The sequence below is a fragment of the Fimicolochytrium jonesii genome, assembly GCF_025526975.1.
Source record: "Fimicolochytrium jonesii strain JEL569 chromosome Unknown EV422scaffold_1, whole genome shotgun sequence".
NCBI classification, from domain to species: Eukaryota; Fungi; Chytridiomycota; class Chytridiomycetes; order Spizellomycetales; family Powellomycetaceae; genus Fimicolochytrium; species Fimicolochytrium jonesii.
The window spans coordinates 901,334-923,921 of record NW_026515668.1 but is presented as its reverse complement, the minus strand read 5'-3'; the positions used below and the strand labels follow the sequence as shown (position 1 = coordinate 923,921).

Here is a 22,588-nt window from a genome sequence, read left to right as displayed (position 1 = left end):
GCTGGTTGGGATCAGAAGTGGGTTCAGAAGTCGCGAGTAACAGCCTTCCGCGATGCCCATGCACTTGGGGTTAGGGCTAGGGCTAGGGTTAGGGTTAGGGCTATGGTTAGAAGTGAGGTGCCGCTCGAATCCTCCTTGGCAGTCTTCCCAAGCTCGCTACTGTACTGTCTGGTCTGTCTTCCCTCCGCCCCGCATGCATGTCCCAGTCTGTTGTACCGTACCCCCGCACATATGGACGCCCATCGGCAGATTGCACTCTTTACACACCGATGCCGTCCCAACGCGCAAAAGTCATCGATTCTGCGATCTGTTGCACAACAGCTGTCCGTTGCGGCAAATTGACGTGTGGGACTAGCGGGACTTGGCATTCACCCGGATATCTGGCCACCTACTGTTTTGTCCTGTGAAAGAATCGTAACCTCTTCCCCGTCCGGTGGGCCCCTTTTCTTCCCGTCGGGCCGATCTGGTGCGCCTCCCGACAACATCGACGCCCAACATCGCGTCCATCGACGCCCTCCCGACCCAAAAATCGATTGCTTTGATGAGCTCTGGTGTCCGCATTACAGTAGGCTAGTAAGCTGCTAGAGATTTGGCTACGACGCCCGACGGACACATCATCCCAACCAGGGCCATCGGCCCAAGTTACCGACACCTCGCAAACCCTTTCAAGCAGGATCGCTAGCCCACGGCAAGACTGACAGCTGGCCGGTTACTTCTGGGTTTCTGACCAGTGACTTCTGGGTTTCTGGCCAGTGACTCCCAGGTTGCACAGGGAGGCTCAACAATCCGTCGTACTCAGGATGCATCTCAGAAAACCCCTACATCCTATCTTAACAATAATGTCACTCCCACGCACGACTCCCAGCCGCCACTTCGAAAAGAAAATCACGCATATGATTGATGGTAGCGTACAAGTGTAAAGATGTAGGAACACGCCCGAAACACACGTCAATGTCCAATCCCACTCGGGACTCCAACACACCCCTTCTTTCGCTCCAAAACTCTCCATCCAGTTTGCATCAGGCACCGCGAACGATTGATACGTTCGATCCCACCCGAGTCCTTTCTTCTTGGTTAATGATGTGGAGATCATGCATGCAGCGCCGTTTGCGAAGATGGCAGCGCAGGCTCGTAAACGTCGTCGAACGCAACAAGAATCTTTGGGTGCGTGAACTTCTGGATGTTGCTCTCCAGGAGACGGAGTTGCTGTTCCATGTTCACTTTCCTGCGAATCACATCACCCGCATCAGAAAAAAAATCCGTGATCATCAAAAAAGATCCCATGGACACCCTTATTCCAACCCCACCTTGCAATCTTCGGCACAGTATCCACTGTCAAGCTCAACCTCTGATACTCCCCATTCAACCGTTTCCACTGCTCCTTCAACCCCTCCAAGATCTTCTCCCGCTCTTCCGTCGGCAACGGCACAAGCCCTTCACTGCTCTCATTATCGCGCTCGTCCGCGAGACGCACGCGGTGGTGGTGGAACCGCGTGTTTTTGAGGTGCGATTGGATGTGCTGCACTTTTTCGACGTGTGGGGCGTGCGGTTTGGGGTCGCTGGGGGTGAGGTAGGCGGGCACGAGGCCGTAGTCCTTTTTGGTGCGGTAGGCGGGGGGTGGGCGGGGTGGTTGTTTTGCGCCTGCAATGGATGGTTAGGCACATGCTGGTTAGGATTGACGGAGGGGAAAGCATCAAGTATATGGTTGTGTTTCCTTACTGGAGTTGATTTGGTCCAATGCGTTGATTTTGATGAAATCCTTCTTCGTCGGACGAGGGATGATGCCCGGGGCGTCCGGAAGCGGTGCTTTCAGCTTTGTCCAGTCCGGGCGATTTGGCTCCACTGCAAAACAAAAGATATTCCCATCAAATCAGTCCTCCAGTCTCAAACGCAATCAAACCCAGCAGCATCCAATCCCCAGTTCCTTACCCTTCACAACACTCTTCCACCCCCTCTCCCTCTCCCCCTTCCTCAACCACCGTTCCGGATCCGGCCTCGGCACCTCCGCAGGCCCCATACTAGCCGCGCTTTTCTTCCCGCCAAACTCATGCTTCACCCGTTCCGCATAGATGCTCGTATAACGGGGCGGCTTGGCTTCCTGCTCCACCTCGCGCTCGATGAGGGCGTAGACGCTCTCGCGCGGGATGCCGCCGCGGAGGTTGGGGTTGCTGTGGCGGAGGTAGGCGGGGCGAGGACCGAGCTGCGGGCCCGTCATGGCGGCTTTGGGGCTGCTGGAGGCCCCGGCGGGGTGCGCGGAGGTGTGCAGGCTGCCGGAGAGGGTGCTGCCCATGGCGACGGACATGGTGGGCAGTTTGTGGTTTGTGTGGGAGTTGGCTTAGTGGCTTTGACTGGATCTCCGTATCTTCTGGAGCTCTCTCAAACTGTGGTGCGCCAAACGATATTTGCTCGCTGTGCCTGTATGTCTGCGGGGCTTCCTTAATCGGCATTCTTTGGAGAAAAATATCCCTCCGACAAATTGACAGGCGCTTATGTCACAGAATGACACTATTGACAGGCGAGGTAACCAGACTTCTGGCCACTTATTTCCGGCAAGATGAGCGATAACTGTAGAGTGACAACTCTGGCGACGCCCTGTGAAATTGGCAACGATACCTGGTAATGCAAAGATGCTGCGGCCAGTGTTGAGTGCGCCCATCGTCCAGAGCACAGAGCGACGACTGTAGAGTGACAACTCTGAAGACGCCCTGTGAAATTGGCAACGATTCCTGACAATACAACCCTAACCCTAGCCCTAACCCTAGCCCTAGCCCTAACCCTAGCCCTAACCCTAAGATGCTGCGGCCAGTGTTGTTGTCGAGAAAAAACCACTCGCCAGTTCGCCCATCTGACACCGGAGCCCATTCACCGCATCCCGTTTAACGACCACGCTGACATCGATTGCTTTCATCGATCCCACGATCCGCGACGCCTTGATACTCAAACGCAACCGACCAGATCAAGACCCCTCCGCAAGAAAATCCGGCCAATCACACGCCTCCATGCAGAATAATCTGGCCAGGACATCTAGCCAGCCAGCCAATCACACGCCTCTGTGTGTACTGTATTTCCAAAGGAACCGGAATGACATCTCAGTTCCCTTGCAGGTACGCGCTGTCATAATCTGTCGGAGAGCGTCTTTGTCTTCGAAGTGGACAATGAGCTTGAATAAAATGCCAAAGATAGTATCCATCTAAAATGGACATAAGATAGCATCCATCTAAAATGGACATTCCAGGCCGCTCCAAGCCTGCAGCTGCCGGTGCTTTCATTCGTTAACCTCTGGAAGATAAACTTATTACTTATTCGGGGATGCGTCGTGTGTCGCTGGATAGACGCACTCAAAAAAAAGCGTTGGTGCCGCCCACATTACAAGTCGTATAAATCGCCGCAGGTGTTTCGCCATCACTGCACTCACTCTCTTCCCATGCGCCGTTTTCTATCCCCTCACCCGCTCCCCACTCACTGTTTCATAGAACAGCAGTCGCAGTCTAGCATAGCATAGCGTCGTTCAGCGTCTTTCACCCATCACTACTCCACCTTCCCCCCTCACCTTTCGTCTGCAACCATGTCCGGAAGCGCACAACCGGCCAAGACGGCCCAAGTCCAGAACCAAGTGGATGAGGTCATAGGGATTATGCACAACAACGTACGTGTGGGGAACAGTCGGCGGGGTAAAGCGATCAAGGCGAGGCGATTTGGCATGCTCACACTCTCGTTCCCTCCATAGATCGAGAAGGTGATGCAACGAGGTGAACGTCTCGAAACGTTGCAAAACAAGACGGATGATCTGCAGCAAGGCGCTTTGCAATTCAAGCGTGGGGCAACGAAAGTCAGGAGGCAGATGTAAGTTTTTCCTCTTTACAAGCGTTGAAGCCTGTTTCCTGAATAGACTGGTGAACGATGTTGGCGAAAAGCTTTTACCGTCAGCTACGTCTGCTTTTGCTTTATGTATGCAAAGGACTCACACGAACGCCCTTTTGTACTCTTTAGGTGGTGGAAAGACCTGAAGCTCAAGCTGATCATCGGATCCATCGTCCTCGTTATCCTGATCATCATCATCGTATCGGTAGTGAAATCGGTCAACAGCGCCACGCCATCAGGATAAATTATCACCTTGCACGTCAACCACCCATAGCGTTGTTGACTTCAGCGCTAGCATCCCCGCATTTTCCTGACGAGTGTAGCGTTCTCCGCGCCGCTTCTGCTAATACCCATCCCGCTCCGTTGCCTTTCGTCTCAGAACTTTGTGTCAACGCCTTGACGTGTTTTTTTGGACTTGGTTTTATTTAAATGATACTCGTAACACAACGTGCTTTGCTCCTCCTCACCCGAAACTCAAACAGCATTTTTTTCTGGCCTTTGAAGAACATTCTCTATAGAGGCAATGGGGCCCTCGTCCTCCCCCGCAACGAACATGTCCGCCCAACACACCGACAACCAGTCCATCCCTGGTCGCGTGTACGAGCTGCGACTCTCCGCCGAGCTCTTCTGTGCCAATTCTCCACAGTAGTCACCCCCGCCTCGTCGCCAAACCTCAGCGCTCACATATGTTTGCGCAGTCGCGCCGACCGTCGCCAGGTGGAGCTGCTCAACCTCCATTCACCATGTTCAAACCCCACGAGCTCTGTGAATATGGACACGGACACCCAACAATTGTGGTACATAATGTGCGCAAGAGGCTGCTCTTCAAAAGTGTCTCGTTACTTTCTTTATTGTTACAACAAAAACAAAAGAAAAACCTAATCTAAGCAAACCTGCGCATCATCATCATCGAATCCCGCAAACTCCTTATTGCTCTCTTCCCCACGGGTCCCAGTACGGCTCCATTCCTGTTCGGTGGTGTTACGGTGGTTAATGATGACCTTTATGACCTCCTCGGTGATCTTGGGGCAGTCGACTACAGCAATTTGAAAACATTTAGGTCCCGCTGCCACATGTAGGTATGAACTGAATGCATACACAGGAGACTGGTATGATTGTTCCGTCGTGATAAGTTATGGTACAAACTAGGTATCAAAAGCGTTGGGCACACTGCCGCGGCTGAGGAAAAAGTATTTACAGGAAGGGAGTGGGTCCACTGACGGCGTTGAGAGTGCGTGTGATGCTTTTCGAGGTCGAATCAGTCGTCGCGTGGGACGGGCAGGCCGCTGTGTGATGAGAAAAGAGAGGGATCGGAAGGTTAGCAAGACATCTCTCACAGATCAGAGCCATCCCAATTCTCGCTGTTGCTCGTCTCCCCTCACTTCGCTGGAGCCACCTTAAACCTCACCACATCCGCCGAATCCCCAGACCCGGCACGCCATCCCCCGTCCGCACTCTCACGCCGCAGACAAACTCCATTGCTCAGCCCCCTCGCTCCCCTTTCAAGCACCCCAAAGCTGCTACCCTCCCAACACCCCAACTCCCTTCAACCACCCAATCCCACAGCCCTTCGTCCCCATCCCCTCCCTCTCCTCGTCCTCCCCCGAAACAACATACCAAGGCTGCAACATCTTCTCCACCATCTCAAACTTCTTCCTCCCCATGCTCTCGTTCTCCGCCACCGACGCATACGCCAGCAGCGTGTTGTGGCCGATGATCGAGGCGTACGTGTCGCGATGTTGGTTGACCACCCATTCACTAATGAGAAATCGAGATCATGTTAGGGGGGGATTGGGATGGACGACGGGGCGTGAGGAGGCACGTACAATTTGTTGGTGTCGGCGTGCCCTGTGCCGACGTGCTTGGATTGGACTGAGCAGTGGAGGTGGTTAGGACGGGGGAGCGGACGGGGAGTGCGCCTGGGGAGTGAATTTCACTTACGGTGCTCTAGTTGAGCGTTGACGTTCATTGCCGCGCTGGACATTGTTGTGCTTTGGGGACGGGGGGGGGGGGGGGGGGGGGGGGGGGGAGAACGGACTGGAGGGTTTGGTAGTGTTATGATAGCCCTTGGCGTCTGTTTGGGGGGGAGGATGTTCGTCGTCGTTGCCCGTAGTTGCCCGTTCGACAAGCCTTCGCATTAAAAAAGGGTGATCTGAGCACGTGACTTTGATTTGGAATTGAATGATGCTCCCCGCTCGACTGACTTGCAACTTGGGACGACGACGCTCTGGCACTGGAAGTTCCCATACTGCCTCATTCGCAACCAGCTGCAATGTTCGCCAGGCGCTTGATACCCTCCGCCAGCGCCCTCGCGGTGCTCAGGCCAGCAGCATATTCCGCAGGGATCAGGATATCCTCTCCCACGCTTTTGTCAGGTAACTCCCCCGAATATCCCACCCGATGGTGCTAGTTTTCCCACCCCTCAAATCGCACTCCCCCAATCTAACGTCCCCGCCCCACCCAGCGACCCGCAATGCCCATCGCTCCACGGCCGACACCCTCAGCGTGCGCGGCAAGCGAGCCCAGCGCGAAGCCGAGAACCCCGATGCCCACATGCACCAGCCCGTGATGGACAGGGTCGCGACGGAAATGTTTTTCACCGATATCGTCCGCACCATGTGGCTTGTCTTGGAGCAGATGTTTAAGCCGCCTTATACGATTATGTATCCGCATGAGAAGGGGCCGATCAGCCCGAGGTTTAGGGGGGAGCATGCGTTGAGGAGATACCCGACTGGTAAGGGGACCGAGCGTGGCGAGGGAGTTTCGGGCTGGGAGCCTGAGCGTAGGGACTTTGGGTCGGTCTGGGGGGACCGAGGGTTTGCGAGCTCGACCAGAGCGAACGCCTTCGCGAGCGGAGCGAGCACCACATTGCGCCGAGGGCGCAATACTCCCCTCACGCACGTAGCCCAATCTCGTTTTCGTGAGCGGAGCGAGCAGGATATCGTTTGCGCCATCATCCATCGTGGTTCTTCCACCATACAATCACAGATATTTTTGTGGGACTGGAGAGCTGACATCAGTGTATGATTACTATTGATTAGGCGAGGAACGCTGCATTGCTTGCAAGCTATGTGAAGCCGTCTGCCCCGCGCAAGCAATCACGATCGAAGCCGAGCCTCGTGAGGACGGAAGTCGTCGAACAACCCGTTACGACATCGACATGACAAAGGTGCGTAAAAATCCCCATCTTTCATCTTCCTCCCACATCACTCACCCACGTCTCTCCTTCATGATTTAGTGCATCTACTGTGGTTTCTGCCAAGAAGCCTGCCCCGTAGACGCCATCGTCGAGTCGCAAAACTTTGAGTTTACGACAGAGACCCGTGAGGAGCTGCTGTACAATAAGGAGAAGCTGCTGGCGAACGGGGACAAGTGGGAGCCGGAACTGGCGAGGAACTTGAAGGCTGATTACTTGTACCGATAAAAACGCACACGAAAGAAATTTGGGCGGAGAACAGAGATGATCTTTTAGGCAAACGCTTCGAGGGTGCATTTGCAGCGGGAAGGGAGATTTGAAAAATTGTGCGTCTCTTCGCGGTGAGGCGCTTCAAAGTGCGACAGTACGCGTGGAGACGGTTGCGGTTGCGGTTGCGAACAGAAGGTTTGTCCTACCAATTCATCGGAAAGATGGCAACAGCTATATCTACTCTGCCGACGCTCTCATTGGCAAGAATGAACACCATGCCATAATGAGAACGAGCGAATGCTAAAAACTTCGTGACGACAATCGGTCGAAAAAGCAGTATCAGAGAAGACGTTACAGTTGCATCAGAAAGGCCGCTCTGCAGAAAGGCCGCCGCTAACAACTAAGGTATCGGTATGCGGAGGGAGGATGGTGGGTTTGAGCAGCTGCATACCTAGATCTAAGCTAGGCGGGTTAGACTACCGTGCACGTCAAACCCTACCCAAGAAAACCACCCTGGCACTAAAAATGGAAACCCCCACTCCCCTTCCCTCCCCACCTGTTACCTAAAATCCCGCATCTGCTGCATCTCCCGCATCTCCCGCTCCTCCCCCTCGTTCACCCCCTTCCCCTCCCCACCCCCAAACAAAAACCTCACCAACCCGGTATACCCCCCCAGCCCACTCCACTCCCTCACATACGAAAACATACTTGACCACGGCACCTGCGTGCTCTTCTTCCTCACGCCGCGCGTTTGTTTCGTATTCGTCGTATGCGGATGGTGCAACGATGACCGCGACCGCCGCGAAATGGGCGGCGGGGAGTGCAGGGGCGGGGGCGGAAGCGCGAGGGCTACGGAGAGGTTCGCGGAGCCGAGGTGGAGGGGGGGTGTCATCTCGCTTGAGGCAGCCTGACGGTCCGCGTGCAGTCCATCATCGACGGGGTGATGTTTCACCGCGAGATCGATCTCCCCACCCACCAGTTCGTCCTCCAACGCGCGCTGGAGATCGGCGAGTTGCGAGTCGCCGAGCTTGGCGGCGTGCGGTGCGTCCATGTCGGCGCGGCGGGTGGCGACGATCGCGCGCGTGCTCCAGTCGATCGAATGCACCAGTTCGTCCCCGTCCCCGTCCCCGTCCCCGTGGCCGGTTTCGGGGCCGGAACCCCCCCGCCGTACGCCGCACCCGCCCCGCCGTCCTGGCCGTCGCGAGCGTTTACCTCCTCTCTGCGGCGTCGGCGGTGAGGGCGATGGGCGAGCCGTGGCATGCGCAGGGGTGCGGTCCCGCGAGAGGAGCAGTTTGCCGACCCACCCACCCCACCCCTCCTCGCCCCCCTCCGCTTTATTCCCAGTGGCCGGATAACCGCCGCCACCGCCCCCGCTCCCCCGCCTCCTCCCCCTCCGCTGCCTCAACTCCATCCTCTGCCGTTCATGCAGCAACAAATCAAACTCAAACAGATCCAGCAAAGAGCTATCGGTTCCCTTCGGCGTTGTCGGCGTGCGGGTGCGGAGGAGTGGGTGTGGTGTTGACGCTGTTGTGGTTGGTATGGTGGTGGAAGGCGTGGGTTTGGGTGGTGGGGTGATTTGATCGAGCCAGTTCGGACCAAGGACTTGGGCGCAGATGGATTCGAAGCGGATGCGGCGGGTTGGACGGGGTAGGGGTACAGGTTGCTGCTTCTGTTGTTGCTGGCCGCCTTCGTCGGGGGTAGTGGAAGGCGAGTCATGTTGGATGGGTGTACTGGGACGAGATAGCGTTGATGGCGCCGATACAGTGACCAGGCCACGTTGCCAGACAGCATCATCGTCGACAACCGCCCCAAGACTTCCCGAGGACTCCGTTTCGGCCCGGCCGCTGGCACTCCCGCGCGGCCGGCGCGCCAGACTCCCCTGCCGGCTGCTCGCGGCGCTCCGGATACTCCGACTCTTCCGACTCCGCGTAAACAGCCCGTACTCTTCCCCATCCCGCACTTCGTCCTCGCTGAGGGAACTCGATTGCGTGGCGCTGTACTCGTCCTCGTTTTCGTCCGAGGCGTTGAGCGTAGCATTGGAGGCATATTGTTCCGACGCTACTTGATGGGCGTCGGGGTTCTCGTATGCTTTGAGTCGGTCGACTAGCCGGTGTGTGCCGGGCTTTTTAGGCGTTGCAGAGGGTGCACCGTTCTGTCTTCCGTTACTTCCCCCATCTTCTGTTCGTCCACCATCGGCCGTACACCGTCCCCACCCCGCCACCAACTCATCAAAGTCCGCTGCCGCCTTCACCGGATCCTTCTCAATCTCCCTGCCAGCTGCATTCCCCGGCGCAAACGGGAACCCACGCCAGCTTGACGTGTACAGGTCCGTCGGAATGTCGTCGTCATCGTTGGTTTGGATCGATAGGGCGCTGCCGTCATATTCACCTGCGTTGATCATCCCATCTCCCTTCCCATTTCCACCCCTTCGCCCAGACAACAACCCCTTCAACCCCCTCCTCCACCTTCTCGGCCCCGGCAGTGACGCATTGGACTCGACACTCACCGACCGCGTAAGCGACATCGCGGAAGCGGAGACCGCCCGCGCATGTCGATGTCCATCAACTAACACCCTACTCCGCGTCCGTCCCACATGCCCACCGTCAAGCCCAACATCGCTCAAATCCACCACGGTCCCGTCTGGATCGTACTCCGCTTTTGCGGGTTTGAGAGACGGCCATTTCAGTTTTGATGCGCCGCTCTTTGTTCGCCGGGGAATGGTGTCGGATGACGTGCGGGTGTGGCGTGTGGGGTGGAAGTCGGTTGTGGATGCTCGTTTGAGGTGGGGAGGTGGGGTGGCGAGGGTGGATGTCATTGTGTATACTGGTTGTGCACGAGCCGGCCTGCTCAACCCCGACGCAACGAAAACGTGGTGTGAACTGGGAAAATCCAGCGGGTTATGAGGACGACGGCGGTGACTATGCGGAAAGCTGTAGACAATGATGGACTATGCGCAGGTATGTTGCATCTGGGAGAGTTTCTTGGATGGTACCGGGTATGCAAAAGGCGGAGGATGAGGTGACAGCCAGCGGGACTTCGCGTGACGTAAGCAGACATAGATCCAGCAGGTGACCGTTTCACGGCGCGTGTGTGAGTCACAGAACGGCAGAATGGCACATGTCGCTTTGCTCCGGTGGTGCGGGCGTCACAACGCATAAGAGACACTGCGAGAGAGGGACCGCCCGCTCAACACAACAGCAAAAACCAATCTTTATAGCCGACTCCTTCATCGCAACAATGTCTGACCCCGCAAGCACCGGAAACGTAAGTATGCCTGGTGGGAGAGGGTTGGTGTTGCCTTTTGATGGGTGATCTTGGCCTTCGTGGGATGGGCGGGTCAAGATGATCTATCAAAGGAGCGTGGGAAAGATGGCATTCTTCTCAGGGGTCGGAGAGCTCGCCCCCAGACCAGTAATGGGAGGCACGCAGGCCAGATAAAGAAGATGTGTAGCGATGCCAACTCTTTGGGATTTCCACCCCTGCCTGATCACGCATCTCACGCTTACCATCTCCGAAACAGGCCGACTTCGTGCAAGCCGCCGCCGACGTCAAGAACTTGACCTACAAGCCCAGCAACGACGAGCTTCTTGAGCTCTACGGTCTGTTCAAGCAGTCTATTGTTGGTGACAATGACACCTGTAAGTAGCGCCAGGAAGGCAGACTCTGATTTCGATTGGCGATGCGTGTTGCGTTGAGGGAGAGGAGGGCGGTCGAGCGGTCGGATATGGGAGGGGGGCCAAAGCAGCACAGGCGAGGCGGGCAACAATGGTCTGTCATTCCGGTGGAGGGACGGCCTGACCGAGGGCGGAGCATAGGGGTTGCGAAGTCTGGACTATGTTCATCTTGCTGACCTGCCTGACACTGAGCTAACCGATATGCCCGTCTGGACTATGTTCATCTTGCTGACCTGCCTGACACTGAGCTAACCGATATGCCCGTCCCTCTTCTTTTCAGCCAAGCCCGGCATGTTCGACCTCCAAGGCAAGGCCAAGTGGGACGCCTGGACCAAGCTGAAGGGTAAGTCCATCACATCACACCCCGCCATCCCGTCTGGCAATTCCAAAATTCAAATGCACCCTTCCTCAAATCTAGGAACCAGCAAGGAGGACGCTCAGAAGCAGTACATCGCTCTCGTTAAGTCCCTTCAGACCAAGCAGTAAATTTAGTCAAAATAGCGAACAACACATTCCCGACATATTAGGACCCCTTATCAACATGCCCAACTTGAAGTGATATTCCTTGAGCGTACCCGTTAATCAGAAATGTTTAGTGAGATACCAAACCTGCTTGTTGTTGCTGTTTCCCCAGTCGGAGCGGGCTCGCCGTGGAGAAAGTACTTGGAGACAGTGGGGCGTTGGTCATGTTCTGGCGATGTCGATGGTGTCTTTATATGGACGTACGTACAGTAGATCCGGACCGCCCAGCAGACATTCCCACTTTGGGTTTTTCCTCTAAGAACCGAAGGGGCGTGTTCTCCAGTTGGTCCAGATGTCTGCAAGTCACGCTCCCCTCCACCTGCCGTCGAAACCATGCCAGCTCCGTTGATGGCTAGTCCACAAGGCTTCAACCCCCCTCCCGGTAGCCGTAGGACTGGGTCTCGCGGGGCGCGGCCGGAGCGAGGCCGGGGAGATCGAGGCCGGGGAACAACGACACAGGGCTCACGGGGAGGCCGGGGGGGGGGGGGGGGGGGGGGGGGGGTGGGTTTCAAACGAGATTTGGCATACCGAGTGCCGGTGGTACCCGTTTTGCCGGAACTGCGGTTCAGTTGATATTTGACGGGCACCTCCAGGACATCGTTACCGGAGAGAGTTTCGGATTGGACACGATGAGCGTGGCGCCGGGTCAGTCGTTGGCCAGGCTTTTGGGTTCGATGAGGAACCGGGATGCGGCGGGAGCAAGACAACATGTCGGTGCTCAGGCGCGGTGGTACCGGGTGGAAATTGCCGGCCGTCGGCCGGAAGAGAGAACTGAGGAGCCGGCTGACGAACTTCTCACAAGATTGCTTCGACGCGTGGTACAGCTGGTATATGATCATCCTGCCGCGTCGGCTGCGTGGGCGTCGAAGAGGAGTTGATCACGCAGGGGTCCTTTCGGGATGTATAGGCGGTTGTCGTAGTATAGCAACCCGTCGGACGTATGAAATCGGGGTTCGTGCTGGGATCGCCTGGCCTCCGGAAGAGCCAGGGCGGCGAGGATCTTATGGCCGTAGTCGTCCGTTTCGAGGAGGGTCTTCACTTCCTGGTGCAGATCGGTGCTGGTGTTGAGAACGATGGAGGAAGTTTCGACTTGTGCCCGCGACTGGCACTTGACACAGCGAGGAGCATAGTCTGGCCGACGGGATAGCAAGTCCGCGAGCGTGTTCGTCTCTCCGGGGAGGTATTGTATCTTCAAGTCGTACTCTTGCAGTCGTCTGTGGTTGTAGCCGTGAATCAGAGATTGCGCGAGGTTTGCGCGGCTGCGACGGCGACGGGTCCTGGGGCTCTCGGGGGTCCATGATGGTTGTGGCGTCTACTGTATGTGCGGGGTGTGAACGTCGGGGGTTCAGTGGTTGGTTCGGAGTGTTCGAGGAATTGTGGTTTGTTGGGGATTAGGGTTATCACCGGGTTAGGGTTGTGAAGTTGGGGATCAGGGTTGGTAACCCTACCCGGGCTAGGGTTGTGAGGTTGGGGATTAGGGTTGGTAACCCTAACCGGGTTAGGGTTGTGGACCCACATGTGGACGTCGGGGATTCAGTGGTAGGTTCAGAGTGTTCGAGGAATTGTGGTTTGTCTTTGTGCGGGGGTTTCGGCGTAGGGGAATCAGTGGTAGGTTCAGAGTGTCCCAGGGATCGTGGTTGAATGGAAAGGGGTTCGGGTGGTTCGTTGTCAACGGGAGGTTCGTAGGGTTCTGAGCGCGGAGGGGGTTCGATGGAAAGAGGTTCTGAGGTTTCGTTGGATATGGTCCGCGGCGACCGGGAGTGTGGAGGTCGGTGTTTCTCAAAGTAGCGGACAGTTGTATGGTTTACGAAGCGCACGCGTTTCGGGGGCCTGAGCTCGTCATCGCGGTGGGCTTGCGGGCGTCGTCTCTTGGGCGGGCCCGAAGCGGTGTCGGGTGGGCGACCTTGGTAGGGTCCCAGTGGCGTGGTCGTCGCCCCGGGACCCTCTAAAAATCCACTTGAGCTTCGCGGTCAGGGTGGAGGACCATGGCGCCGCCAGCCGCCCCTGGCGTCGGAGGTGCGTCCGTTTCAATTTGTTGGATGTCGGGCGCTGCGCGGCGAGATGTCCGGGTTGGCGGCACCGTAAACAGAGGCCGTTCCGGCATGCAACGGTCGCGCTCCTCTGGGGTCAGTCGTGGTACCATCAGCCGCGGTCGTTTGAGTTGTGGTTCCGCCTTGATCTGCTGGACGGCCGCGCCTCGTTTCAACGGCCAGGGGTTGGCCGGGGCGGGGAGCGCGGGCAGGGGTTTAGGGGTGGACGAAGAAGCAAACATGGGGCGGTGGCCGAAGGCCCTACGTAGTCGGGGCGAGCGCCGTTGAGGGCCACATCAAGACGGTTTGCAATGTCGTGCATGTCCTCAACCGTCAATTCCATGGCCTGGTGCTGGGCGATGATGGGTACGCGCAGATCCGCCCTCAGGCCCCGTGAAAAGTAGCGGACATGCTCGTAACACCCGGTCGACTTTGCCTACATGCCTGAGGACGACTGCGGGCGTGACCTCCTTGCGGTGTTTGTCTGCCGCTTGACGAAGCGCGTGCACCTCGTTCCTACTCACTGCACGATCACTGCGGAAGGGTTTGGCCAACTTTTCGTCGACAACATCGTCCGCTTACATGGTATACCGACCACTATCGTCACCGACCGCGACTCGAAGCTCACCTCGGAGATGTGGAGAACCATACCCGATTATATGGGTTTCCACACAGCAATAGCGACCGCGAACCATCAACAATCCGACGGTCAGTCAGAACGCGCCATCCAGACCATCAAACAGATGATAGCGGCGAACCCAGACCTCAATGGGCGAAATTGGAGTCGCTACATCTCGGCGCTGGAGTTCGGATACAACGATAGCGTCAACGCCAGCACTGGAATGACCCCCTTTCAGGCCGACCTCGGTTTCCATCCTCAGACCCCGCGCAACATGGGCATGCAAGAGGAAGCCCACACCCCCGCTGACGTATGGATGAAGCGTATGGGCGACATGGTGACGCTCATCCAGGAACGAATGCGCGCGGCACAGAGCTGGAAACGAGCCGGGAAACCATCAGGCCAATCATCAACCATTCTTTGTAGGAGCTCGTCATCGCGATTCAAACGCGACACCTTCTCCGCAAGCAGTGGATCTCAGTGGATCAATGCCGAGAAGAGGTGTCAGCTTTGTCATGACAATCTACAGGTATCGGTAGAGGCTTCTTTCCGACAGCGAGAATCTTCAAAGGGCGCTTGCCTCCTCGTGCCGCCCGCATTCGCTCCACCTCGTCAAATATTGTATTGACAGCGTTTGCGTTATCACGCAGCTGCTTGCGTTCGGACTCTGTAAAAAGAAAGGGATACTGTTCATTTTTATTGTTCTACTCTGCATAAGCATACAAAAAAGAAGACTTACTCCGTCTCTCCAATTCGACTTGGAAAGCAGATTGCACAATGGTCAGCGGAAACAGACTCAAGAAGATAAGCACTCCAACGAGTTGGGTTGTGGATTCAAAACGCTTATGAGCGTGATGAAAGGAGATGTCGAGAGTTGTTACAGCCATTCTGCCTATTGATGATTCAGGGGTGAAAAGGTGGAAAGAGGAGCTCGCAAGACGCGTAACGTGCGGCCAAGAAAAGGGGCGCCAGCGAGACCCTCCTGCTTTTATACGTCTCCAGACTATTTGACACTCGGGTCTTTTTTTAGTCTCCCTCCCATTCCACTCCTCCCCCAACCCACTCGCAACCCTCCAAACCCGCCGTCGCCAAATACTGCCCTTCCCCGCCCGGAAGAGCGCAGGAAGGAAGGAACGCGTCGCGTTATCACCGCCGCTCGTATTCCTACTCGCAACCTCCGACGTCTCTCAGAAGGGAACCGAGCCGGAGGAACCTCTTGAACCATCGGTCGATTCTACCCGGGGCGCTCTATTTGATGCATGTACGACAAGCAGTCCCAAAATCGTTGATTGTGTTCGGCTCAATACGCGCTCTCTATGATACACAGGAGCAATATTCCAATGGATCACTGTTGCACCTACGAATGAATTACTCTAGATCTAATAGGCTAATGACCTCTATTGCTACCGCTTTCATCCTCTGCTGCGGGGTAATACATTTCCTCCAATGATGGCTGTCGAGTCAATGATGGCTGCGGGTGGTATGGTTGTTGTGGGTAGTACACCTCGTACACTTCAGTTGGATACTGTCCGTGCGGTATGCCCGCCATGTGCGGTGGGATTGGGCGCGGCATGCTCATGTTTGGATCGTGGGACGGGTCAACCTCATAGTACATTGGCTGCTGGTAGTGGTGGGGTTGTGGGTGGGCGTGAGGGTGAGGATGTGGGATGGAAGCGACCGCGGCGACCGATGCCATCATCTCCGTCGGATGTGCGTAGGTGTATGGGTCGTAGTAATAACCCTCTGGTATCATCCTGCCAGTGGGTGTCGGCGCAACATTGATGACTTGCGAGGTGGGCTGGTGGTAGTACTCGTGGTCAGCAGGGCTGGCGTGCAGCCCCTCGACACCGGGTCCGTCGTGCTTGACGCGACCAAAGGACGGGTGCTCAATGGCGCTTCCCGGCTGACCCGCATGAACATCATTCACGGATGTGTTGCTAACAAGCGTCGATTGACTGTTGGCATTGCTGGATACCATCGCCTTTCCTCCGTTTCCACTGTGTGTCTTTCTTCTCGTGTGAACCGCAAAAGCAAGTTGAGCTGATTTACCGTTCCTGGCCCGGCTATTCGCAACCTTTCTGAACACGAAGATGGAGACTGCTCCGACGACGATGGCCCCTGCTGCAACAGATATCCCGATAACTGCCGTTTGAGAGAACGACGAGTACTCCTGGTTCACTGGGTCCGTATTTGGCGCAATGATATTTGCCGTCGCCGCAGGTAACGCCGTCGCTGCGGGTAACACTGTGGAGGTTGTCGACGTCTCCGCTAGGGTCGAGGTGGGAACCCGAGATGTCGGAGTAGATGTCGTGCTGGCTCGTACCGAAGTTGAGGACACTGCGGGGATTGGAATGGAGCTCACAACGAGAGGAACTGGTGTGGAGACAACTGGAATCACGGCCGTCACCGACGGTAGCACTACTGGTACTACGACGGATGTCACCACCGGAGCCGCGGGCACTACGGGCGCTGCAGCTGCAGCCGAAGTTGCCGCTGGGGCGGCCGGAGTCGCGGGAGGCGCTGCGGCGGCGGGAGTACTTGCTACTGGCGCTGCAGGTGCGGCGGCCACCGGTGCGCTTGTCGCTGCGGGTGCCTGAGCTACGGGAGTGCCAGAGACAACAGCTTGGCGAGCTTGAAGGTGGTTGTCGGCGTTGGCGACAGAAGCCGACGTCAATAGGACAAGGACGCCCAACTTGAGCAGCGGGGTCATTCTGAAGTGCTGGTTGTAAATATTATTGGAAACTTGGAAAAACGTTCGATGGGGCGGCAAACACTTCTGGCATTGCTCTTATACTCTCACTTAGCCCTGCGGCTTTTCCACTTACCAACCGGCAACCACATGGCGGACCGCTCCAGTTGCTATATATGGCTGCCGTGCTACGAATGTTGCGGCCAAGTTGCTGCCAGTGCCGTGGCCAAAAATAGTGGCACATTTCCAAACGGATTCCACCTCGCGATTTTGACAGTAACACGACGCTCGCGAAAAACCACGAGCGGAGGAAAACCACAAACGAAGCACGGTACCTACCGGCCGGCCAACCAAGAAACGTTCGAGATCTCATCTGTGCAGGTGACGTGGTGTTCGATATGACGATGTTTTGCTTTCTTGGATGGCGTGGAGGTGGAGGTGGAGGTGGCAGCTGTGGAAGCGGTGGATGGGGAGGCGGAACGTTCGGTGTAAGTCCTGGGGTCGTTTCGTTGAGGTTGATGCATTGGAGTCGATTTTCGACGAATTCTCGGGGGTGTCGGAGTGTCATGAGATACCCGCATCTTACCCGGAGCCCATATACAAGGAACTACCCAACTCGAGCCTCAAGATCTTGCCCCGGCCGGTACCTCGGCCGGTTTCCGGTGGTCAAGCCAGGACCAACCCCGAACACGTTCACGCTACGCCTTCCGGCCACCCTGTCCCGTCAACATCCAACGTTTCACGTCGATGTCTTGCGACTCTACAACGCCACTCCACCAACGTATGTACACGAGCAGAACTTCTGGCCCCGGAGGTCAATGATAACAACCATGCCGTGCCCGCAGAATCATGAGTTCACGGACACCGACCCGGAGTACTGTACGTATACGAGTTAATAGTACAGGCCACCGGCATCAACCGGGAGGAGGCGCTGCAAGAGTTGGCTGCCATACTTCCCGGCGACGAAAACGAGCGCCTCTTGTGCAATCCAGGCCAGGAGCCTGATGCGCCAACTTATGGGTATTCACGAGTATTGCGGGTTAACGACCAACCGAACGGCATCATGCTGATGATGATGCAGGCAACAAGCGGCGGCCGTGGCGTCTCGGGTATCCCAGTCGATGATGGCAACTTCTCAGTATTATTCGAAGAGAACACCGGGCCTCACCGGTACGGACTTCACGCGGCCATGGGCCACACCACGGCAACTTCTCGGGCAACCGGTGGCATCTTTGGTCATATCTACAGCACCCTACACATCCATGGAGTTTCCATTCAACTGCATGCCGGATCTTAAAGGGCTAATTGCTGAGTTTGTTCTTACACAGCTTCTCTCGCACGGGATGGGCGGGATGTTGAGGTTGATTGATCAGTCTCGGCAATAAGTGATGCCACTCGCATGGGGCAGCCTTGCTCGTAATGTCGAGTTTCATTACATACGAAGGCATCTACGGGTATCCGAAAGCCACCAACACCGCACGTTAACTACATGTCCCGCTCTACAACTTCCACACCTCCCCCCCGCCCCTCCTCCCCACCTATCTCCTCCTTCCCCTCCTCCCCCCTAATCCACCTCTCCATCCCCTCCCTACTCACCTCATCCAACGTCAACCCCCCAAAAACTCCCTCCCTAAACAACCCAATCAAGTACCTCGCCGCCCGCGGTATATCCAACTCTTTCCCCTCCGCATTCCTCGGAGTGGTCAAAGAGGGGGTATCCGTCGTAAGGTGGGAGTGGGTAAGGTCGTCTTCGTCAAAGGCGAGGGTGAAGGGGGATGTTGAGGTGGTGGTCGTGGTAGGGAGGGGTGGGGGAAGAGAGGAGTGGGAGTGGGTGGAGAGGAGGAAGTTGTGGGTGAGGGCAATGTGGGTAAGGAGAAAGGAGATGGAGTCGGTGGGGTGAGTTAGGTTTAGGAGGGGTGGGTATCTGTGATTGATGAAATGCCAAAAATGTGTCAGTCAGATGCAAACAGAAGGGGGAACAAGGAACAACGACGAAAACACAAAACGAAACGCACTTCTCCCTCAATCCCGAATTATTCAGTCTAAACAGCAAATAATCCGCAACATTCTGCTCCTCCGTCAACCGATCGTTCGTCGCGCCCGTCAGCGCAATCTTCAGCCCCTGCATCGGGTGCGAGATGTGCGGGTCGAAGATACCGGGGGTGTCGACGAGGTAGATCGGCGGCTTTTCCCAGATTTTGACCCGCATTTGAATCGCGCGGGTTACGCCTGCTTTGGGTCCTACTGCGCTGACTTTACCTGCGTTGGGGTGGGAGTGGAGGTATGGGTGAGATTGGATGTTGGGAATGCACGAACAAAGGCATCTGTGATTGTGACGACCTACCTTTGGACACGCCCGAACGCCGCAGCGAATTGATAATGGTGGACTTGCCGACGTTGGGTAAGCCGACAATCACTATCGACATGTAAGGGTATCTATGCGGCGCTTCGCGATATTTTTCTACGAACAGCAAGAGCCTAGTCAACGCCCACATCCCTGGCATGTTCTTCTCCGCATTTGTATCAAAGTGCGCACCTAATGCCCAATCCAAAATCCGCTTTGCATGCTCGTCTTTTGTTCCCTGTGTGAAGATCACTGGATCCGCCGAGTTTCTCTTGAAGCCTTCTATAATGATCTGTGAACCGCCATGCAATGAGTCAGCCACGAGTTGAAAGCAAAGTGATCGGCGGATTGAGAGCGGGATAAAACAAACCCCTGCTCGCTTCACTTTTTCGACAATGATGTTGGCCGATGTGTGATGAAAACGACCCTTCGGCTAATCGCTCGCATGTACTGCCCGGCTAGAGTTGCGCCTGCGGCGCGGGGACTCGCACCGGCATTCGCTCGCTATCCCTCGCGCAACCATCGCTCCGGCTTTCCCATGGCAACCAACCCTGCACCTCGCTTCGCTCGGCGTAGTCATCCTGCTCCGCTCGGCGCAGACACCCTCGCGATCGCTCGCCGCAGACCCAAATATCCGCTCACTATCGCTCCGCCCGCTCACTCTGCTCGCGCACCTTCTTCATATTGGGATTCGCCAAATCTGCCTTATTGTAAACCACCAGCCTAGGCCTCCTCGCCAGAACCTCATCAAACTTCGGATTCCTGCTCGTCAACGGAATCCTAGCGTCCCGGACCTCAACCACAACGTCAATCTGGTGTATCCCATTCCGGAGTTGTCGGAGTGCGCGGGACTGGTGTTGCGGGTACCAGTGTATTTTCTGTTTGTAGTCGAAGGTTGTGCGGAAGGGGGTTGGCGGTGGGGTTACGGGTGTGGGTGGCCCGGGTGGCGGTGATGTGGGTGGTGTTTCCGAGGCTGAGAGGGTTGGAACGGGTTTCTTGCTTTTGCTGCTTTTGGACCGGGCGGGGAATGGGAGGGGTATGATGGCGAGAAAACCGGGTGGGAGGGGACTGGCTTTCAACGGCAAAGCAGGCCTCAGTGCGGGCGTTAGACGGCGGAGCATGGTAGTGGTGGCAGTTGTGGCGCCGATCAAGTCATGGCCGGTGCTAGGCGATACCAAAATCGTACTGTACTGTATGTGTTCGAACCTCCGGTTCGCGTCTTAACTTCATAAGTGGCTGCGAAGACCTTCACGCCGCTCACTCCAGCGGCACGTGCAGAAGCTTTTGCAGTAAACTTGCTTCATTTCAAGCTCAGGTAGGAATAGCCACGATCCGTAACTAGGTCTTCATCTGTTTGCCATAGTCAGTTTTCTCATTTTTGAATCATATGTACTCAATGACACATTAAAGTTACTATATGCAGTCTAATGCTCGAGAGTGTGTTCATTGGCAGATTGCTATATGCGCCGTGGTCTATGGGCTATGAGCTACTGTATGGCTATATGAATACAGCGAATCGCAGGATGGTGCGCTGATCTAGTGGGGCGTAGGATATCGAGTGTGGCAGGGCTGAATCCCGCCATGCCCACCCCTCATTCTTCAGCGAACTTCTCCAACCCCGACACATTTTTCCCCGCCCCTTGCAACCCCCGCTCAACCAACCCCCTAACCAAATCCCTCGCGCCAACCACACAATCATTCACCCCGACGCCCCCATAACTCGCCCCACAAACTGACATCCTGCCCCCCACTAGCACCCCGTGCATCCTCCCCAACCGCTCCCGATGCCCCACCGTATACTGCGGTATACAGTCCCTATGCACCGCCGTGTATCGGTTCAACACCACCGGTTCGCCCTGTGTGTTGAGCCGCGGGATCTGTAGATGGGAATGGATCGCGACCTCGGATGCGTGTTCGATTGCCCGAACCGTCTCCGGGGAGAGTTTCTTATCGACGGCACCAAAGAACTCGGAGAATTTATGCCCGCCCAGCATCACGGTCACCCTGGTCGTGTCCCCGCGCACATCCTGGACCGGCATCGCACATGAATCAAACACGGTGCCCAAGATCGGCGTGCGTTCCGTGATCGGGACGAGGTATCCGAACCCGTTGACGGGTAGGACGGTCGTAGGTGCGCCGCGGAGGAGGTAGTTGACTGTACCCACCGTCACGCCTTTGATGGTGTCGAGAAGGGGGATGAGAGGGGATGTGGGGGGGAGGAGGCGTTGGAGGTCCCAGGCGGCGAGAGAGGAGATGATGTGGTCGGCGCGGAGGGGGGTGGGGCTGGATGTGAGGTGGACGTTGGCGGGGGAGTCTGGGTTTGGGGGGAGATCTAACCGGTCGACGGTGCCCTGTAGGATCTCGACCTGCACGTCGGTGGAGTTGCGACTCAACAAGTCGGTTTTGAGCGCGTCGGTGAGGGTCTGCACGCCACCCTTGAAGGAATAAATGCTCGCGTTCTTTTGCACATCGGCGATGAACTCCTCCGCGGATTCCTCTCCATCGCCAATCGCAAATGGTGTCTTCACTGATGCTTTTGGCGGAGCCGGCGCAACAAGCCCCCGAATAACACTCCCAGACCTACTCTCCGCATCCCACAGCACCGGCATAACACTCCGCACACTCAACCGCCTCGCATCCCCCGCATATATCCCATGCAACACGGCGCTCACAAGATTATCCGCAACCCGCACGCCAAACCGTCTGGACACAAACGAATGTACCGATTCATCCGCGTACCCCGTCTCCGGATCCGGTGGTGGGGGGCGGGGTTTGACGAAGGGCTCGCGGAGGATGCTGGGGAGGATACCTTTTAGCAGCGGGGAGTGGGATTGGGAGCGCCAGGGGAGGAGGAGGTCGAGTGGGGAGGTCGGGAGGTGGTGGAGGGAGTTTTGAGCGTAGATGTAGCGGTTGAGGGCGGCGGGGGAGGTTTTGGAGGTTGTTAGGAGGTGGGGTTGGAGGTTTAGCTTGTGGACCTGTGGGGATGGAAATATTCATAAACGGGTGGGCATACCAAGGAGTAGGATGAAGTCGAAACCTTACCATCTCCAACGTAGTCGCCCCCGGTACTCCGACCGGTCTGAGCGTCCGCGGTCCCAGCTCAAACACATCACCGTCGTCGCCGTTGTTTCGCAAAGTCTGCACCCATCCACCCACCCGCGGCTGTTTCTCCACGACGGTGATCTTGAGCGGGGGTAGTGCTCGCGTCGCAGCGGCGGCGCCGGCGTACCGTGCAAGGTACCAGGCGGCGGAGAGGCCGGAGATACCAGCGCCTAGGATGACTATGCGTTGTTGGCGCATGGGGTTTGTGCCGGACTCTTGTTGGGGCGAACGGCGGAGGTGAACAGAACAGGGAACGTTCCTCTGTCTTGTTGGTCCTGGCCCTTTCCGTCCATGAGCTGTTAGGGTGAGGCCGAACCCCATTGGCTGTGACGCGCGCGGGA

At 56.6% G+C, this 22,588-nt stretch overlaps 9 protein-coding genes across 9 annotated transcripts; 3 read left to right on the top strand and 6 right to left on the bottom strand.

The window, feature by feature from the left end:
• Positions 1–1,089: 1,089 nt before the first annotated feature.
• EV422DRAFT_491325 (calmodulin-binding-domain-containing protein) lies at positions 1,090–2,215 on the bottom strand (the record flags this gene model as incomplete). Its single annotated transcript, XM_053067522.1, has 4 exons — positions 1,090–1,225; positions 1,308–1,641; positions 1,720–1,842; positions 1,930–2,215. The coding sequence occupies 4 exons, from the start codon at positions 2,213–2,215 to the stop codon at positions 1,090–1,092; spliced, it is 879 nt and encodes a 292-aa protein (XP_052930104.1).
• A 1,055-nt stretch (positions 2,216–3,270) lies between these two features.
• On the top strand, positions 3,271–4,310 carry EV422DRAFT_511679 (synaptobrevin). Its single transcript, XM_053069031.1, has 2 exons — positions 3,271–3,646; positions 3,728–4,310. The coding sequence occupies exons 1-2, from the start codon at positions 3,566–3,568 to the stop codon at positions 3,845–3,847; spliced, it is 201 nt and encodes a 66-aa protein (XP_052930103.1). The 5' UTR covers positions 3,271–3,565; the 3' UTR covers positions 3,848–4,310.
• Positions 4,311–4,764: 454 nt separating this feature from the next.
• On the bottom strand, positions 4,765–5,869 carry EV422DRAFT_511676 (splicing factor 3B subunit 5/RDS3 complex subunit 10). Its single transcript, XM_053069030.1, has 5 exons — positions 5,803–5,869; positions 5,688–5,733; positions 5,479–5,619; positions 4,960–5,147; positions 4,765–4,897 (listed from the first exon to the last, which is right to left on the bottom strand). The coding sequence occupies exons 1-4, from the start codon at positions 5,843–5,845 to the stop codon at positions 5,120–5,122; spliced, it is 258 nt and encodes an 85-aa protein (XP_052930102.1). The 5' UTR covers positions 5,846–5,869; the 3' UTR covers positions 4,765–4,897; positions 4,960–5,119.
• A 497-nt stretch (positions 5,870–6,366) lies between these two features.
• On the top strand, positions 6,367–7,285 carry EV422DRAFT_488579 (uncharacterized protein; the record flags this gene model as incomplete). Its single annotated transcript, XM_053067426.1, has 3 exons — positions 6,367–6,595; positions 6,903–7,030; positions 7,100–7,285. Coding segments are annotated over 3 exons (543 nt in total), but the record flags the coding sequence as incomplete, so codon positions are not given.
• Positions 7,286–7,826: 541 nt separating this feature from the next.
• EV422DRAFT_502593 (uncharacterized protein) lies at positions 7,827–10,082 on the bottom strand (the record flags this gene model as incomplete). The annotated part of the gene is made up of 1 exon (XM_053068279.1): positions 7,827–10,082. The coding sequence occupies one exon, from the start codon at positions 10,080–10,082 to the stop codon at positions 7,827–7,829; it is 2,256 nt and encodes a 751-aa protein (XP_052930100.1).
• A 422-nt stretch (positions 10,083–10,504) lies between these two features.
• On the top strand, positions 10,505–11,427 carry EV422DRAFT_562911 (acyl-CoA-binding protein; the record flags this gene model as incomplete). Its single annotated transcript, XM_053072007.1, has 4 exons — positions 10,505–10,531; positions 10,788–10,905; positions 11,222–11,284; positions 11,360–11,427. The coding sequence occupies 4 exons, from the start codon at positions 10,505–10,507 to the stop codon at positions 11,425–11,427; spliced, it is 276 nt and encodes a 91-aa protein (XP_052930099.1).
• Positions 11,428–15,418: 3,991 nt separating this feature from the next.
• EV422DRAFT_14475 (uncharacterized protein) lies at positions 15,419–17,067 on the bottom strand. Its single transcript, XM_053064838.1, has 2 exons — positions 16,938–17,067; positions 15,419–16,823 (listed from the first exon to the last, which is right to left on the bottom strand). Exon 2 carries the CDS (start codon positions 16,820–16,822, stop codon positions 15,500–15,502), a length of 1,323 nt encoding a protein of 440 aa, XP_052930098.1. The 5' UTR covers position 16,823; positions 16,938–17,067; the 3' UTR covers positions 15,419–15,499.
• Positions 17,068–18,286: 1,219 nt separating this feature from the next.
• On the bottom strand, positions 18,287–20,544 carry EV422DRAFT_616266 (P-loop containing nucleoside triphosphate hydrolase protein; the record flags this gene model as incomplete). Its single annotated transcript, XM_053073962.1, has 4 exons — positions 19,820–20,544; positions 19,146–19,437; positions 18,817–19,060; positions 18,287–18,725 (listed from the first exon to the last, which is right to left on the bottom strand). The coding sequence occupies exons 1-4, from the start codon at positions 20,264–20,266 to the stop codon at positions 18,287–18,289; spliced, it is 1,422 nt and encodes a 473-aa protein (XP_052930097.1). The 5' UTR covers positions 20,267–20,544.
• On the bottom strand, positions 20,515–22,543 carry EV422DRAFT_552259 (uncharacterized protein). The gene is made up of 2 exons (XM_053071871.1): positions 22,188–22,543; positions 20,515–22,120 (listed from the first exon to the last, which is right to left on the bottom strand). The coding sequence occupies exons 1-2, from the start codon at positions 22,443–22,445 to the stop codon at positions 20,738–20,740; spliced, it is 1,641 nt and encodes a 546-aa protein (XP_052930096.1). The 5' UTR covers positions 22,446–22,543; the 3' UTR covers positions 20,515–20,737.
• Between the last annotated feature and the right edge of the window lie 45 nt (positions 22,544–22,588).

What these genes read in the sequence shown, in the direction of transcription:
- EV422DRAFT_511679 (XM_053069031.1), top strand. Translation starts at nt 3,566, where the DNA reads ATGTCCGGAAGCGCACAACCGGCCAAGACGGCCCAAGTCCAGAACCAA. An exon ending in TAGGGATTATGCACAACAAC is followed by an intron (nt 3,647 to 3,727) that starts GTACGTGTGGGG and finishes TTCCCTCCATAG; the next exon opens with ATCGAGAAGGTGATGCAACG.
- EV422DRAFT_511676 (XM_053069030.1), bottom strand. Translation starts at nt 5,845, where the DNA reads ATGTCCAGCGCGGCAATGAACGTCAACGCTCAACTAGAGCACC. An exon ending in CAACGCTCAACTAGAGCACC is followed by an intron (nt 5,734 to 5,802) that starts GTAAGTGAAATT and finishes TCCACTGCTCAG; the next exon opens with TCCAATCCAAGCACGTCGGC. An exon ending in GAGAAGATGTTGCAGCCTTG is followed by an intron (nt 5,148 to 5,478) that starts GTATGTTGTTTC and finishes CTCATCACACAG; the next exon opens with CGGCCTGCCCGTCCCACGCG.
- EV422DRAFT_14475 (XM_053064838.1), bottom strand. Translation starts at nt 16,822, where the DNA reads ATGACCCCGCTGCTCAAGTTGGGCGTCCTTGTCCTATTGACGTCGGCT.
- EV422DRAFT_552259 (XM_053071871.1), bottom strand. Translation starts at nt 22,445, where the DNA reads ATGCGCCAACAACGCATAGTCATCCTAGGCGCTGGTATCTCCGGCCTC. An exon ending in GGGCGACTACGTTGGAGATG is followed by an intron (nt 22,121 to 22,187) that starts GTAAGGTTTCGA and finishes CCATCCCCACAG; the next exon opens with GTCCACAAGCTAAACCTCCA.